At 46.2% G+C, this 16,886-nt stretch overlaps 1 protein-coding gene across 1 annotated transcript; it reads right to left on the bottom strand.

Annotated features, from left to right (window-relative positions):
* Positions 1 to 4,329: 4,329 nt before the first annotated feature.
* On the bottom strand, positions 4,330 to 9,238 carry RPL26 (ribosomal protein L26). Its single transcript, XM_054575581.1, has 4 exons — positions 9,165 to 9,238; positions 8,205 to 8,377; positions 6,790 to 6,930; positions 4,330 to 4,499 (listed from the first exon to the last, which is right to left on the bottom strand). Exons 2-4 carry the CDS (start codon positions 8,370 to 8,372, stop codon positions 4,371 to 4,373), a joined length of 438 nt encoding a protein of 145 aa, XP_054431556.1. The 5' UTR covers positions 8,373 to 8,377; positions 9,165 to 9,238; the 3' UTR covers positions 4,330 to 4,370.
* Between the last annotated feature and the right edge of the window lie 7,648 nt (positions 9,239 to 16,886).

Raw genomic sequence — 16,886 nt, 5'->3', positions numbered from 1 at the left:
ACTTTTTTTAGAGGTATTATCTTCCATAGATATTTTAAATTTTTATGTAACTAAGCATATTAGCCTTTTACTTTATGGCTTTTGAATTTCATGTATTACTCCTAAGATCACAAAAATTTATCTTTCCCCATATTTTTACACGTTTGGTTTTTAAGTTTAGGGATCACACTCGATTTTTTTCCAGATGGATAACTAAATGACCCAGCACAGTTAATTGACTACAACCCCTTCCACTGATGTGAACTGCCTTTTTTCATAAATTCCTAAAGATATTTGGCTCTGTTTCTGACCTTTATTCACATTCTGACTTCACTTGCCTTTGTTTAGCAATGGGCCACAGGAACACATAGGCATATGTTTTTAGTGGCCCAGATGGTGGCCAACTAAAGACTGCGAGCATGGGCCACCTTCTGGGGGTCGCCACTTAGCTCTAGTCAGGTGCTGCCATACAGAAATGTAGGCCGGACATGGCCAGATCTTTCCAGTTTCCAAGAGGTACTAGACATCCAGATTTTTATATGAAAACTACAGCTTTGGAAGCGCATGCTATTTGTTTTTTAAATTAAAAAAAAAATGCTGGGACAAAATATATTTGCCTGCTGAAAACAGCCTGTGGCACACCCCTTAACCTCTGTTCCAGATGCGATACTGAAATATGATAATGCAGATTAAGGCCAGGCTGCATCTAGGTGTTCACCTCCAACTTTCTTCCACTGCCAATGTTAAGAAGGGAGGAAGAGTGATGCAGCAGCTACGGAAACCAAGGTTATTTTTAGCCACCCCCTGGGAGGCAGCAGTGTTGTCCTTATTTCACCTTCCACTCACATGAGTTGATACTGTTGCTCCCGGCTTGCCCAGCAACCAGGAGGTAGTAGGTCAGTATAGGGGAAGAGATGGTTGCATTGGTCAAGCTGGGCTTCCCAGACCCTGCTAGGCTGAATGACAAAGGAGGAATGTAAACTGAGGTGCAGGCCGAAGATAGAGCAAGATTCTGGCCCTCCAAAACAAGCTGGAAAGTGATGTCATCTCCTTTCTAATAACACAGCCTCCCCGGGTAGCCAACTCACCATTGTTTAATGGCACTGGACAGAAGACTCCAATTCTCACACGGAAGGTAGGATCTGCTTGCAGCAAGGGCAACTCATGTGGTAGACAGAGCTCAGTGTGTTTACAGAGAGAGCCCCTTCATATGCTTCGTCTCTCTGTCTCTCAGACAACCCTGAGTTGGGCACAGGGGAGAGGAAACCAACACTAAGGGGCAATTAGAATGGTTTTTAGATGACCCTGGGATACGCAGAAAGTTGTATGGGAGAATGAAGAGCTGCAGGCCTCTTCTTCCATGTTCATCCCTGCAGTCATTTATTCATTCAACAAACCCTTACTGAACACCTCTCCTGGGCAAGGCATTCTTCTAGGCCTTTCGGTTCCAGCAGTGCATGGATCCTGGGCATTATTCTTCCCTTTGCCTGGGTCAGCTTTCCCCACTCTGAACCATGACCCAGACTGGCCATTGCTGTGCTCTCTGGCTGGAACAGTGAACACAGCCAAGTTTTACATTTTGCTCCAGGGTACTGGTCACTTCTGGGAACACACTGATCTGTTCCATGAGCACAATGCTCTAGGCAATGGGGCAGGTCAGACCAAATCCCAGCCATGTCTCAATTCTGAGCTACTTTTAAAATGTTTCAGGCAGGTCACACAATTCCTGAGAGCAGGGATGGCCTATAATTTCTCCTGAAGCAGGAAAGGGAGCTCAGCTGGTGAGGTGACCCACCTCTAGGGCATGGTGGATCAACCATTTTCTTAATACTTGTCCTCTTGCATCTTTTCCTCTGATGCCCCCATCCTTTGGCATATGTGCATGACAAGCAGGAATAAACAGGGGAAGAAATACGTACGAGATATATGTAGGGCAGCGCACCAGCTCTACACGTTTAAGGCCCCATCAGTTCATGTTCTGCAGGCAAACATTCTTCCATTGACTGTAGTGGGTAAAATTGTGTCCCCCCAGAAGACATGTTCGTATCTGAACCCAAGTACCTGTGAATGTGACCTTAGTTGGAAAAAGGGCCTTTGCAGATGTAATTAGGTAAGGATCTCAAGATGAGATTACCCTCACTTAGGGTGGGCCCTAAATCCAATGGCATGGATTTGGTGTCCCATGGTGTCCTTATAAGAGACAGGCAAGGAACACTACTCATTGGAGCACTCTGCTTGGCATTTTTTTAGTCCACTGGTTCAGGTGTACACAAGCTAGAAAGCAAGGGCTGAGCCTTTTGCCTTGCTGTATGTCTGCAGAGGACAGGGGAGTACGGAGCTAAGACAAAACACATTCCAAGGACATTGGTAAAACACTTTGCTTATGGGTGTATTAGGTGAGGAGTCTAAGCCTGGGAATTCAATTTTTAATTCTCCCGTTAACTCTGTGGCTAATTTAGGCAACGTCACTGAGGCTTGTTTCCTTAACAAAATGGGGAGAATACTAGACTTCACCACAATGGGTTGTTACTACGACTCAGATAATGCAGATAAGGCATTTACAACAGTGCCCCCACAACTCCTACCACCCAGAAACACCCGCTTACTCCCGAGGACCTTGCACTGCCTTTGTCCCGGGTTTGGGGACTCCGGTCCCACGGTGTCTAATCCCCACACCCGTTCTATCTCCTCATCGGTGCCCCGGCCCGCTCCTCAAAGGGCGGCCATCTCGGGGCTTAATGAAGGAACAGACCACGCCCGAACGCCACCAAGTCCGTCAAGCTGCAGGCGAGAGGAAGGTCCAGAAGCAGAAGAGGATGCTCAGGAGGCCCCTCCACCCACAGGTCCTCGAGGCGCCACCCGCAGGCCCACTGCTCGCCAAGGCCCGCAGGCGGGCGTAAATGGCTCAGTGCCGGCACGAAGCCCTGGGTGGGAATCCGACTTCTCGGCTCCTAGCAGGGTCTCCACAATGGTTCTGCCCGGGCTGTAGGCTGCTCCGTGCTTTGCGAAAGCAGCAGTTAGCGCAGTTAGCGACATAGCTGTGAATGGGCTATTTCCCTATGTTGTCAAGCCTTTGTAAGGTCCCCAACCTCCAGAAACTGCATTGATTCTGTATGGATGCTTGAGTAAGGGCAGGGGTGCATGTGGCCGGACTCTGGATTGAATGCCACCCTGTGAACTGAATTGTTGTGGGTTTGATTCCCAGTCAGGGCACACGCCTGGGTTGCGGGCCAGGTCCCCAGCTAGGGGTGTGTGAGGCAGCTAACCAATTTCTCTTGCACATTGCTCTTTCTCTCCCTTTCATTCTCCCTTCCTTCCCCTTTCTAAAAATAAAAATAAAATCTTAAAAAAAAAAAAAGACTAAAGGCAGGGGTACATGTATTGCTAACATCGTACACCATCTTACCCAATGCCTTAAGCGCCTGCATTTCGGATGACCTGTCTGCATTTCAGATTGCAACCTTGACTTGCTAATTTTTAGACTACTGGCATTCAGCACCAGTACGAACAAGATGGCAGAGGTCCCAGGTATTCCACAGAAGCAGAGGCTTTTCAGTTTATCAGTGACAACTTCAGGCTGTGGTCTAGATGCTATTGGGAGTCACAGCAGCGCCTCCACTCCAAGACTTTCTATACAAAGGCAATATAAAACTTCTGTGCGCCATGGCATGTGTGCCTCGGTATACTGAACCTACCTGTGAACCAGACTGCCCATTTGATTCCTAGCTGGGGCACGTGCCTGGGTTGGGGGCCAGGACCTCGGTTGGGGGCATGTGAGAGGGGTTGGGGGCAAGTGAGAGGCAACCAGTCGATCAATGTTTTTCTCTCCCTCCTTTCCCACCTCTCTAAAAATAAAAATCTTTTTAAATGAAGTTAAAAAAAACTTTTATGCAAACAATTTTAAAAAATGCTATGTTCATATGAGAAGGCAGGCAAGTGTCAGGGGCAGTGTCCCCAACTAGCTTTTCATCTGGGCCTTCTTCTCAGGAAGTCATGACACACCTCCAATGCTGCTGCCTGCTGGTCACCCCACCACCCACCCACTGTCCTGACTGCAGACACTGTTAGACCAGTCCTGGCCGGTGTGGGAGTGTCGAAAGGTTGCGGGTTTGATCACTGGTCCAGGTGTGTGCAGGAGGCAGCCAATCCTGGTTTCTCTCTCTCCCTCTCTATAAAAGCAATGAAAAAAATTTCCTCAGGTGAGGATTTAAAAAAAAAAAAAAAAAAAAAAAAAAAAAAGCCAGAGTAGGAGCCGTCTAGTCAGACAACAAATGTCACCTGAACTTCCCTGAAACTGACCAACTGGAAACTAAGCAGTATCCCAAATCACCACACATAAAACAAAGGCTCTTCATTTCAAGTTTTTAATGAAAGCTGTATATAAAGTTACATTATTCCTGCATCTTCTCAATTGTTTCTTCCTTGTATTTGCCCTTCTCCTTTCCTACTTGGCGAGATTTGGCTTTACGTTCAAGGATCTTTTTGCGGTCTTTGTCCAGCTTTAGCCTAGTGATAACCACCTGCAGAAAAATAACACCTCTAATTAGTAACAACACAGGATACACGGGAAGGCCCAACATTCAATCCCATTTACCAAACACCCAAACATGAAATGACTAACTCAAAAGTGCCAGAAATCATTCTTCAGCTCCCAAATCAAACCCATTAGACATTCACTAATGCTCTTTACCAACAAAGGAGAAGCAATGTGCTGGCGGTGGTTTTTCCTCACATTCTCTCCTGTGCTTTACTAGAAAATTTGCTTCTTCTATTGCAAAAGATATACAAACTTCTTTCACCCTAGTTTTATAAGCTAAATAATATATTTTTGTTTCTATACCAACTTTAGAACCATGAGATTGGAAAGCCTCCACTCCTTCAACCTGCAAAACCTTTAGTGAAGTCACAGTACAGATCTTATCTCAACTAACCACTAAAGACATCTAGACGATGATAAAGGTGAGGTAAGGGGAGAGTACTGATAGTTCTGGAAATACAGCATGGTGACCAGAAGAAAATCTCTGCCTTCATGGAACTTACATTCTACAAGAGTAGGGGGAGATGGAGTGGTGGAGAACTGGGGCTAAATCATATAGGGTAATAAGGCGAGGCACTACTGAGCATGCTACATTTGAATGAAGACATTAGTAAAAGGGGTAAAAGTGAAGTCACCTGGCTAGAAGCGGCCCAAAAAGAACATCAAGTACAAAAGTCCAGAGGCAGGAGAACTCAAGTTCTACAGGCGTGTTACTCAGCTTGAGTGTGTAAGTATCCACTGGAGGGCTTGTTGAAACATCCCTGGGTACTACCCCCACCTTGGCAGTAGAACTGGGAACAGAATTTGCAGTTCTATCAGGCTGCTAGGTTATCTTGCTAACCAGTGGATACACTCTGAACACTGTGGTTGTAAGAACAGCAAAGAGGCCAACAGACACATGGAGAGTGGAAGATGACATGAAGGGGCTGGTGAGGGGACATCAGGCAAGGTCTTAAGAGGCTACTTGGATAGTTAACAAGCAGACAGGATTCTGTGTATAACAAGACAGCAGTCAACAGGGCTTAGTAAGCAAGCAATGCAGGGCATGTTAAGAATTTAAAAAATGGTATTTTGGCCTGAGCAATCAGGAGCACAGAGCCGCTATACACTGTGATGATAGCAAACTGAGAGAAGGATTCAAGGAGAAAATCAGAAGTTTGAATATGTCAGGTCTGAAGTAACAATGAGATATCCAAACTGAAAAGCAGACTGGATTGGAGGTCTAGATTGGAGTCACGTAAGACCGGAATAAGGGACGAGGACTACTAAGCCAAAAACGGAAGCAAAGTATCATGATGCTTGTAACCCAGGGGGTAAAGAACACATGGCAAAATGTTAATAGTGAATTGCAGGGGAAAGATATGCAGGTGTTTTACTGCACTCGTCTTCTGACTTTTCTGTAGTGTGAAAATTAGATTTATGGTGCCAACTTAAAATCTTAAAAAAAAAAATTTCAGTACTTGAACACGTATCATGTGCCACTACCTTTACTTATTTTTTAAAAAGATTTTATTTATTCATTTTTAGAGAAAGGGGAAGGGAAGGAGAGAGGGAGAGAAACACTGGTCGTTCGCCTCTCACATGCACCCCATCTAAGGACCAAACCCGCAACCCAGGCAGGCGCTGACCGGGGAAAGCAGCCGGCAACCTCGCACTCTGTGGGGTAACGCCCGACCAACTGAGACACGACAGTCAGGGCCCATTACCTTCTCCAAAACTTTCTCTCCTAATTTTTAAAAATTAGAGACAGCAATATTGGAGAATTCACATTAATGTCCAGGACAGGTGCCTGCTATGGGAATCAGATCAAGTTTCCCCTCTTGGCTTAGACATCGCTATTAATGGGATCCAGTCTCTGAGCTTCAGGTCGCCCCACCCCCCTATTAAAGAATTTAATACCTACCTGGCAGGGCTGTAAAGCTACCTTACCGCTCTCTCAATTTTGTTTAATACACAAAAGCAAACTGGGTATAAGCTCTATTTCATCTAAAAAATTACCCCATTTCCTAGATTTTAAGATCTGTTCGTGTTAGATTGTTGACTGATTGATCGCCTTACTAATAGCTTTTGAGGAAAAAGTACTTTAATGTACATATAGAATGACTGTTAAAGGCACCTAGATTTCATACAAATTTTAAGTGGTATTAAAATACTCAAGTCATAGTATTTGCTTCGAGACCGGCTTCCGGCACATCTATTTCTGTAAACAAGCAATCACATATAACAATTGCTTCAATTTCATTCTCCCTCTCAGGTATTCTCAAACCACCTACCTTGCTGGGGTGAATGCCCACATGAACAGTTGTACCATTAGCTTTCTCCCGCTGCACTCGTTCAATGTAGATGACATATTTCTTCCTGTAAACCTGGACTACTTTGCCAATTTGCTGTCCTTTGTAATGTCCTCGCACAACCTAAAGGCAAATTCAAAAGTAACAGAAATATGTAGAGAAAAATAGATTAATCTTGTAAACCGGGAAAACTATGACTCTTGTAAATATCATTCACCATCAGATCCACAGGACCTTTCAGTTGTCAAAGATTTAGTTGTTAATGAAAATGGGCCAATAATCCTATCTCTGGCTTTAATTAATCTGCAAATAAACCAGGCCCCCATAGAAATCTATAGTGCACCCTTACAACTTATGGTTCACCAACAGTGGTGGGCTTGTTAAAAGCCGCTGCCTTTTTGTAGCAAGTAGAAAAACAAGGAAATTGTTACTCCATCTCAAAGAGAGCAACAGGCCACAAGTATTCAATTCAACAACGCATTAAAGTGTCCAACCTAGTGCCAAAAAGTGGGCAGTAGCAAAAACCAAAACAGACTACTTCTTTCTGGAAAGTTAACTAATACAGTTTTCTCCTCAGGAATACTAGTGATTCCCAGCTTGTCACGGGGCAACCCAAAATGCTTCGGGACAGATGTTTCTTTCCAGCTGCAGATTTTCTTACATTAAGAAATCTTGAAAGCACATTAGACTGCCTCTCAAATGTAATGGTAATTTTAGCACCAGCAAAGCAACAACCAATGGCTGTTCTCAATCCACACCACTATTTGGGAACAAGTTTCATTTACTTAAATGGGTGTTAGCTTCATGAAATATTATTGGTTATATAATATGCAAGCCACTTTAGAGATTGCTTGAATCTTTGCTGCAAGTTACGGCTAAGAAACATTTTTAGAAATTTTCACTTATATAAATTTAACAGGCTGTTTTCAGGTAAACTCAATCACATGAAGCCACATTTGCTAGAATTTCTTTATCTAGATTCTTAAACATTATTAAATTTATTGGGGTGACATGTATCTGGATTTTGATTCAGATAGACTGTTTAATAGGCCTCAACTGCCTCTTCAACAACCAAACATACCTAGAAAAAGATAACGCAAGGTAACGTTCTGGTTCTGTACTATGGTTCTTGTTCTTCTGTTTAATTATGGCTGCTTCTGACGCTTGAGGTGACTGATTTTCACCTTTCCCCGAAGAGTAAAAGTAAAAACTGAAAAGCTGCAGACTTTCCCTGGTTTTTCAGTCCCTGACGCAACTCCTTTTTAATTGTGCTCCGGGAGCAACTGTCTTGGATGTTACCACTCTCAGAAAGCAATCCCTTTTCTCGGCCTAGTGTGCAGGATGTTTAAGATGACCTTGGTTAAGATAGACCCAGATGACCCGTACGTGATACATACCTGGACTTCATCATCCTTTCGGATGGGCATGGATCGAACATTGTACTTCTGTCTCAGCTCTTTGGAGAGAGGAGAAGACATAATCTTCCTGCGAATGTGGGAAGGTGCATTGAAATGCCTTTTACGGTTCTTGCTCCGGTCAGAAGTCACAAAGGGATTGAACTTCATTTTGACTAAATAAAAGTTAAACAAGAAGTAAACGACCAAAATCCCTTTCCAAACAGGCAATAGCAACAACTTCATCTTAAAAGGTTAGAGTGCTCACAGAAACTGTTGTGTTCTTTAACTCCACCAAAAACTACTTGAATTCAATGGCTTATCAACTGAAGTTGGAAATTCTAAACATTTTTCTTTACTGGGGTACTTTCAACGTTTGCTTATGCAATAAAATATTTTCCATTAGTAACAAGTATTTTAGTTATTGTTTATTTACCCTCTCCAAACTCCTAGGGCAAAGCGGACCGACAAGTCAGTACTTAACACCTCAGTTCTTCAAATGTTAATCACGTTTCAGAGACCAACCAACGTTAACCGGATACGGACTTAAATGCGGCCGCACGTAGCCTCTCCAAAATGATCACGCCACCCACTCCGAACCTGGAAAATGCCGCACAAATCCCACGTCCAAAAAACTTCCAATGGGCGAGCGCGGTTTGGAAGTTCCATGGCTTTACCAAAAGTTACTTTGAGGCTGTCCTTTAGAAGCTCCACTGCCCAGCCCTAACTCCACATCCACAGACCCTCTCCTTCAGCTCCCGTTTCCGAATCCCCAAATCCTCTTTTCCCTTCCCCAGGCCAACGGCCCTTCAGCTAGTGGGGAAACAAGTCGAGACCATCTTGGCCCCTCTCCTTGGCTGCTACTCGGCCGCTGGAAGGGTATAGGGGACCCAGAGACCAAGAGCCGCCGCGCCGATGAACGGATGGCTGTGGATTACACGCGCTTCCCCAGCATATCCTCACCCGCTGGCGCCTCTGCGATGGCCGCAAAAGGGAAAAGACCCACACACTTCTTCCGGTTCTGTAAGTTTACGAGCGCTATCGCGAGATAGAGTTCCCGAGCGAGAGAGGCGCAAAGTTTGAATGGGAAGAGGAAACTGAGAAAGAAATTGATGACTAGTGTCACCTCACGGCTAGGAGGGGAACTGCGAAGGACTGCAAAACTCCCTTCTCAGTTTCCAGGTTCCTTTCTTCGGAGCTCTGTCTGGGTTCTGCAGCTGCGTCCTCTGGGAAGGGTCGTTCTCGGGTGAGTGGCCGGGACTGCTCAGGATCTGACTGCTCCGGTGGCTGGTGAGAAAGCGAGCGGCCCCAGGGGACCTGCCTGGCCCTTCACTCCCGAGCGCTCCGGTGCGGACACTCCATGATCACAGAAAGGGCAGGTCCTACATTAGACCGCCAGGGGACGCTGGGACTCTAGCCGGCCGGTCACCTCGTTTACCTGGACTCCACTATCACCGCCCTGGCCCATGGCGTGGGTGAGTCGAGGGTGCTGCTCCTTCAACAGCTCCGAGCGGGCGCCGCCTGCCGCCCACACACTACGGCTTGTGCTGAATGCGCCTCCCTGTCTGCCCGAGATTTCGCTCCTGGGGGCGAGGGGCCTTCTGAGGACTGGAGCTACAGGTCGGTCCCCTCGCCCCGCTCAAGTAGGTCGGAACCAGCGTTTCCAGCAAGCTCCCAGGTGATGCCGAAGGTGCTGGTCCACGCTTTGAAGGAGCCGGCCTGAGGAAGCCTTTCCCAGCGGAGAGCTGTTCCCCTTCGTGCATTCCACCGCCTGCTATCTTTCAGTTCGGGATCTGATGGCAGCCGGGCCAAGGGCACGGATGGGTGGGTAGGTGCGCTCCTGGAGGCAAATGGATTGCAGTGCGGATTCAAAGTTCACAAGTATGACAGATGTCATACTGAGGCAAGAGAACTGTCATATTACAAAGACGCAGCGAGCTTGCTGAGTGCTGGGGACATTCTTCTACTCACTTTAAATTTTTAGATCCTTTAATCCACTAAATTGCCTTGTGATGCTGGTATTGTCCCCATTTTACAGATGGGGACACTGAGCCAGAGAAGTGAGAACTTCTGCACGGTTCTACAGAACCTATAGGTTATAGATAAACCCACGCAGGCTGGCTTCCCAGCCCCTTCTGGTAGCTCTGTATGTGGTCCCAGTTTGCGGGAACCCATTTGGTCAAGTTAAAGAGTGAGAAATCATATCTTTCTCTTATCTTTTGAGGGCCCAGAGTAGAATCAGTAAGGAACATGTGTTTTCATGATTTAAAATAGTCGCAGATTTTATTCGTAATTCAAAACTCCAGCGAGAATTCCTCTGCAATTTGTTTCAGCAAATGTTTATGGAGGATCTTTCCGGAGCCAGCCCTGACCTGGACACTGGAGCTACACAATGAAATTAGTCAGTTTCTGCCTGCAGCAAGTTCATTGTCTAAGATCAGAGATAAACAATAAGATCAGGCAGAGGATTCCAGGAAAAGCACTGGCAGAGCCAGGTTGCCTTTGTTGCTTCTGAGCTTGTGCTTCAAGAACAGAAGAGAGCTCAAGGGTCAGGGAAGACTTCTGGGATGAGGTCACCCTTGACCGAGTTTTGAAGGATGTAAAATTAGCTCCAGGAGGCAGTGGGAATAGCTTGAGGGGAGACATGGGGGTGTGAAGCAGCCTGACACATTGTCTCCAGGAGCCAGGCCCTTCTGGCTGGAGCGAGAGGCATCCAGAGAGATGCCCACAGGGCTCTGAGTTGAGCTGAGTTTAATTTGGATGCTGAGAGCCATAGGGAGCTGATGGAGGCTCCTGCCTTCCTACCTTGGCTTCCTTTCAGGTTCTCTTCTTATTGTCCTCACTAGTTTCTTTAACCCCTTCTTCGTCTGGTCTCTCCCATCATCTTCTTCTCACAAGGCTTTCCATGTTTCTTTAGCGTCCCTGTCATTTCTGCTGTCACCCTTCCCTCTCCGTCTTCCTTATCTCCTCCCTTCATTCATCACTGAGTCATCAAAATCAAACCTTCAGCCCACCATTTGGACAGCATAACCACTTTATACAGTGTGAAAATTACTGGGCTACAAATTGTACACACAGATGCAAATTCCTGGTAGCCTAGTTATAGAGTCTGTTTATCTTTACAAGTGTCTGTTGGGGATTTCTGTTCTGCCCCGCACTGTCCTCTGGCCACCTAGCCTGGCTACCCTTCTCTTTCCCTTTTCCTTACATTCCTCTTACATAATTTGAAAAAGGTCCTTTAAACTGGCTCTTTTGGGTCATTCTGAAGCTGGTCTTACCCTGGCCAGGTGGCTCTGTTGGTTGTGCGTCACCCTGCAGAGCGTCACTGGTCACTGGTTTGATTCCCAGTCAGGGCAGATGCCTGGGTTGCGAAGTTTGGTCCCAGGTCAGAACACGTAGGAGAGGCAGCTGATCGATGTTTCTCTCTCACATTGATGTTTCTCTTGCTTCTTTCTTCCTTCCCCTCTCTTTAAACGTAAATAAAATCTAAAAGAAAGAAAAAAAAGAAGCTGGTCCTTAAAGTTCCAAGACACACCAAAGCAGGAATTATCCCGATTCCATGATGACATCCCTGGACTAAACTTGTTTTCTAGACATTAAGCCATCACATTTATTTATTTATTCATTTGTCCACTCATTCACTCATGAATTCTTTAAATATTTATCCAGCTTTTATTCTTTACTAAATTTAATGCCAAGCACTTGGTGTGATCTTACCAAGAGCAGAAGGATCTAGCCTCTCATTAAGGAGCACATTGGTCTAGGAGGAATTGACTTGTCAACAAGGACACATAATTAAGTGTTTGGGAAGATGATGGGATGAGGTCAATTTTTTTAAAAGATTTTATTTATTTATTTTTAGAGCTGGGAAGGGAGGGAGAGAGAAACATTGATTGGTTGTCTCTCTCACCCCGACTGGGGAAGTGGCCCACAACCCAGGCCTGTGCTCTGACTGGGGAATCGGACCATCAACCCGTCGGTTTGGAGCACAACACGCAGCTCACTGAGCCCCACCAGTCAAGGCTGGTTTAAGGTCAATTCTAACTGCTAGGGGGCTAAGAAGTCTTCATAGATAATCCTGGAACTGTTTGTGGAAAGCTAGGTAGGAGCTTTCCAGGTAGACAAGCGGGGAGGTGTGTTTCAGGTACAGGGAGCTGCTCAAGCAAAGCCCAGAGGCCCGCACCAGCACCACTTGTTGGAACTGCACATAGTTTGTGTTGAGAATTATCTTATTTTGCTGTGTTGAATGCACTTCCGGGTATAATGCACATCCATGTTTTTGGCCCAAACTTTCAGGACAAAAAAATCTATCGTTTTAATTTTTTGATTCAATTATTTATTTATATCTAGAAACAAAACCAATTATCGTTTTCCAGGATATTGTGCATATGGATATCGTTATTGCTTTCTAGAGTTATGCTTTTAACACAAAAGCATAGATAAGAGAATTAAAAACATTTATATAGATACGGAATTAGTACTACCCATGTACAATGTGCATCCTTACTTTTCCCTCAAAAATGTGGGCAAAAAAGTGTGCATTATACAGGGCAAAATGTGGTAGTTGCATTCATTTGTATTGGTTCGAGGAGGATAAAGGAAGGTAAGGAATTGTGAGGATGGGACAAGGTTGTTTATTTTGTATCAAAAAAGGACATTTGGACTGATAAGGTGGTGAAAGGGAGAAGGTCTTCTGTGTCACCTGCGGGCTTCATTGAGGGGAAAGGTCGTAAGACTTTATCTGAGGACGTAGAGGTCTCTCATGCGCTTGCCCAGGCTCCTGGCAACCCTGGCCCAGGGCCTGCCGGCAGCGACTAGATTGCCAGTCCTAGACTGTGCAGATACGCGTATATGTTAGAGGTAAAGTTTACTGTGATATGTTAAATAAAAAATGTTAACTTCCACAGTTGAAAGTTTGTTTTTCGCTTTTGTCTTTCAAAGAAAGGGTTTATTGGGCCATGGCTAGCAAGGAAAAGACCAAGTTCTGGGGCATGAAGTCTAAACTACCAGCAGCAGTGCCAGGTGGAAAAGACAACTCGTCCACAGCCCTGGAGTTGATGGCTTTTTTAAACGTCAGATAGAGGGGAGGAAGGTGTAAGTCGTTCTGAAAGAGTTTGCCTTGGCTACGGGTGAGGTGGGTGGGATACGGTGAAGTGGGGGCAGCAGTCTGAAATGGTCAGGGGCAAGCAAGAAGTGGGGGCTCCTGGGTGCAGCGGTGCCTGGGGAGATAGCCAGCAACACACACTCAGGAAGAGAAGCCGTCTTTTGTTGCTTTGCCCTGACACCGATTAACCCCTTCTTCTCTCTACCCTCCACTCTGCTGCAATTTAATTTAGGATATCTCAGAATTTCTCCTTGTCAGGTGGGAGGTGGCTATGGTGTTTGGGGGGCAGGGGAGAGAAGCGTAAGAGTTTACATTTAACCCCAGGCTTCCACCCATCTGTCTGTCTATGTATCTATCTAATTGTCTTTTCCTATAGTACCTGACCCCAGGGTGGTTGCTTAAAGCAAAGGGTTTTGGGAAAGAGAAGGAAGGGTAGACAAGAATCAAAACAAGCATGTTAAATGATGGGGCCCAAGAAATCCTCAGGAACACTGAGAGTATTACACTTTTTACCTTCCTTCCCGGGGTGCCTGTCAAGCACAAGATGTCACACCTCTAACCAGACAAACCAGCCCCACTGAGCCAGCAGCTGACACTCTGGAACCAAAGGACAGGCAGTCTAGCAGCTCCCGAGTCTTCTTGGGGCCACTCCTCACCAGGCAATAGGTGTGGACGCTGAAGATGTGTTTAGCTTCTAAGATAATTTTCCAATTTAGTTTTTGAATAAGTAATATGTTTACTTGGTTCAAAAAGCAAAAATTGTTAAAGGTAAAGGGAAAATTCACCCTCTCATTTCATCATTTTCTCATTCCCTTCTCCCATTAATCACTATTATTGGTTTCTTTGGTGTATTTCCCCTATTTCTTTATGCATAAATAAACAAACCGGAATGTAAATTCTTATTTCCCCACTTTCTACACAAATTGTAGAACCTGATCTGATAGCAGTGTTCTACACCTTTCTTTTTCCCATCAGCCACTGTGTCTTGGAGACTTTCCACGTCAGCTCATAGACTTTTTCTTTGTTCTTTTTACAGCTACACAATAGTCCCCACACCTTAAGTTTTACGACCAGTCCCCACTATTGGCATGTAGGGTTTCCCCAATCCTTTGTTTTATGAACAATGCTGCAGTTATATAACATTGCGCATATGTCAGTGCCCATATATGCAAGTATATCTGTAGAATACATTTCTAGAACAGAAATTGCTGAGTCAAAGTGGACATTTTGATAGAGAATGTCAAATTTCCTTTCTATGGGATTTGCCAATATGCATTCCCATTAGCTCACCTGCTTCACCCCCTCAGCAGAGGAGATTTTGAAACTTTCAGGGTTTGACAAATTCATAGGTGAAAAATTAGTTTTTTAAAACACTAATAGGTATGCCAGCAGAATTTTAATTTGCATTTCCTTCACAAGTGTGGCTAAATAAATGTTGAAGAGCCGTTTGTATTTTCCAATTGTCTTCTCCATCTAAAGTGAATCATCTTAAAAGGCCAAACTCAGAGCTTCCCACTCGCATTTGCAACGTCTTATATATTTGGAATCGTTGAGAAAATATATACCTTTATTTAAAAAATAGCTTTGACATTCTTTGAAAATAAAAGAAGCGCTATCTACAGGTCCCTGCTGAATAATATGAAAACACTATAGGTATTTTGAAATTAATTTTTGACAACCAACAGAATCTGAAAAGACTAAAATCAGGTCCCCAGAAATTCATGACACTGTTTGAAGCAGCCTGGCTGAGGTTAAAACAGACTCATTAGAGTCTTTGTAAATTTAACATTTTTATTCCTATTATAAGTATTTCCCTGGGAATCCACCTTTATCCCCCTGAATAGCACCATGCTCTTCTCTGGCCTTGAAAAGAGCATAAGGAAATCCATACGTGCTTTCAACCCACCCTCCCCGCGTCCCGAATAGTCCCCGGAAGCATGGACCCCACTTCCAGGTGGTTCCCAGACGACAACCACCTCAGGAATGTGGGAACTAGACAAGAGGCAGGGAGCCCTTTCTTTGCGCACGTGTAGCAAGCTGCCTGCCGGGAGAGGTATAGGCTGTGGAGGGCTCAGCTGGTGGCTCACCCGGACTGCACACAACCACCTATTCGAAAGAATAGCCCGAGGGTTTTGTGTTTGTTTTTAACCCTAAAATTAATTTAAGATTATGGCCCATTGGCTTATGGGCCTTAGTAAACAGAAAATAGTTGTTCCCGAATGACTTGCTCCCCAGTGGTCCTCATCATGGCCCTGAGCACAGCCCAGGGTGGGGTCCCCAGGCAAGGAGGCCTTGCCCAGTGACAGCACCAGGGTTTCGGGATTTGTTGAGACTGTAGTGTCCCTGACAAACACAGCTGTTTTCTTCCCCGCCCTTCCTTACCCAGCCCAGCCTGAGCAGCCACCTCGGAAACTGGCCCGGCTGGTGTGGTTTCTAATGAATGGTTGGGTCATGAGGAGGAGGACTTGGGCTGGCAGGGGGGTGGGAACCCCCAGGGGTTAATTTGTCCACATAGCTGTCAGCTGACTCAAGTCTCGACCATTAGGCTTCCCCTGGACTCGCCGCCTGTCCATCCTTGACAACCCAAGACTCAAGATGTGGACCACTCCCTGGGCCCTGGGGGGCTTGGGGAGAGCTCTGGCTGTGCTTGAGGGCCATCCTGCTGGCTCGCCCTCTATCAACAAACCCCTGTTTCCAGGTGTGGCCTCAGCTCCCTAGGAAGACCCTTTTCTGTTACTTCCCCCAGAAACCCCAGGCCACAGCCCCTGAGATCAGCAACTTCCCTAAGGAAGTACCCCTCCCAGACTGGCACCCTGGGGGCGGAGAGGACGTAGGGGTGGGAGGGTACACAATGGGTCAGCTGTGGGGGTCATGGTGCTGAGATTCTGGGAAACACGTGTGCTTTTGGCTCCTGTGCCACCCCTTCTGTTTGTGAGAACAAGTGAGAGAGTCCCGGGTGGGTATTCTGACCCGGAGGAATCCTGCCATTGGGCTTCCATCCCCCAGAATTCCTTGTCCCCACAAGGGAGCCCCACCTGGCTTCAAGTAGGTCTCCTGGCAGAGAGGATACACTTCAGAGCTGGCAACGCCCCGCACAGAAAGGGGCGACCACCTGTCTTCCTATCTTGCTCAGTTCTAGCCTAGAGGAAGGGGAAAGTGTCTGCTGAGGCTACAGGGGTGGCAGGTGGCACAGCTTCCGTTTCTGCGGAGCGGCTTCCGTCTCATTTTTGACCTTGGCCTGGAGCCTGGAGTTTCTCCTTCGGTCTAGAGCCCAGGTACTCAGCTGAGCTCTAGCCTCCGTCGTCACCAGCCCCCAGCTTCCCTGTCATGCCTGAACCCCTGTTGGGAGCAAGCAGCTGGAGGCGAGGACATGCCACCGTACTTTCAGCTAGCACCATCCTAATGCTCTCTCGCTGCCCTGGGTCTCCCCTCTGCCCACTCACCCCTCCGGGCGTGGTTGGGCTAGGTCTGCATTGGGGGCCCTCTGCCCCGTCCCAGGCCATGGCCAGCCCCGTGGGGTGAAGTTTCCAGAGCAGCTCTCAGGCCAGGTCCTGCTGGCTGGCCCCTGGAGGTACGACACC

Source organism: Pteronotus mesoamericanus, unplaced genomic scaffold, assembly GCF_021234165.1.
Source record: "Pteronotus mesoamericanus isolate MK-2021 breed Mesoamerican mustached bat unplaced genomic scaffold, CSHL_Meso_final contig_317, whole genome shotgun sequence".
Classification (NCBI taxonomy): Eukaryota; Metazoa; Chordata; class Mammalia; order Chiroptera; family Mormoopidae; genus Pteronotus; species Pteronotus mesoamericanus.
Note: the sequence above shows the minus strand (reverse complement) of the source record. Positions and strands in the feature narration are given on the sequence as shown.

Coding starts and splice junctions, on each gene's coding strand:
- RPL26 (XM_054575581.1), bottom strand. CDS start 8,372: ATGAAGTTCAATCCCTTTGTGACTTCTGACCGGAGCAAGAACCGTAAA. Junction 6,931..8,204: donor GAAAGGATGATGAAGTCCAG/GTATGTATCACG, acceptor ATTTGCCTTTAG/GTTGTGCGAGGACATTACAA. Junction 4,500..6,789: donor TGGGCATTCACCCCAGCAAG/GTAGGTGGTTTG, acceptor ATTTTTCTGCAG/GTGGTTATCACTAGGCTAAA.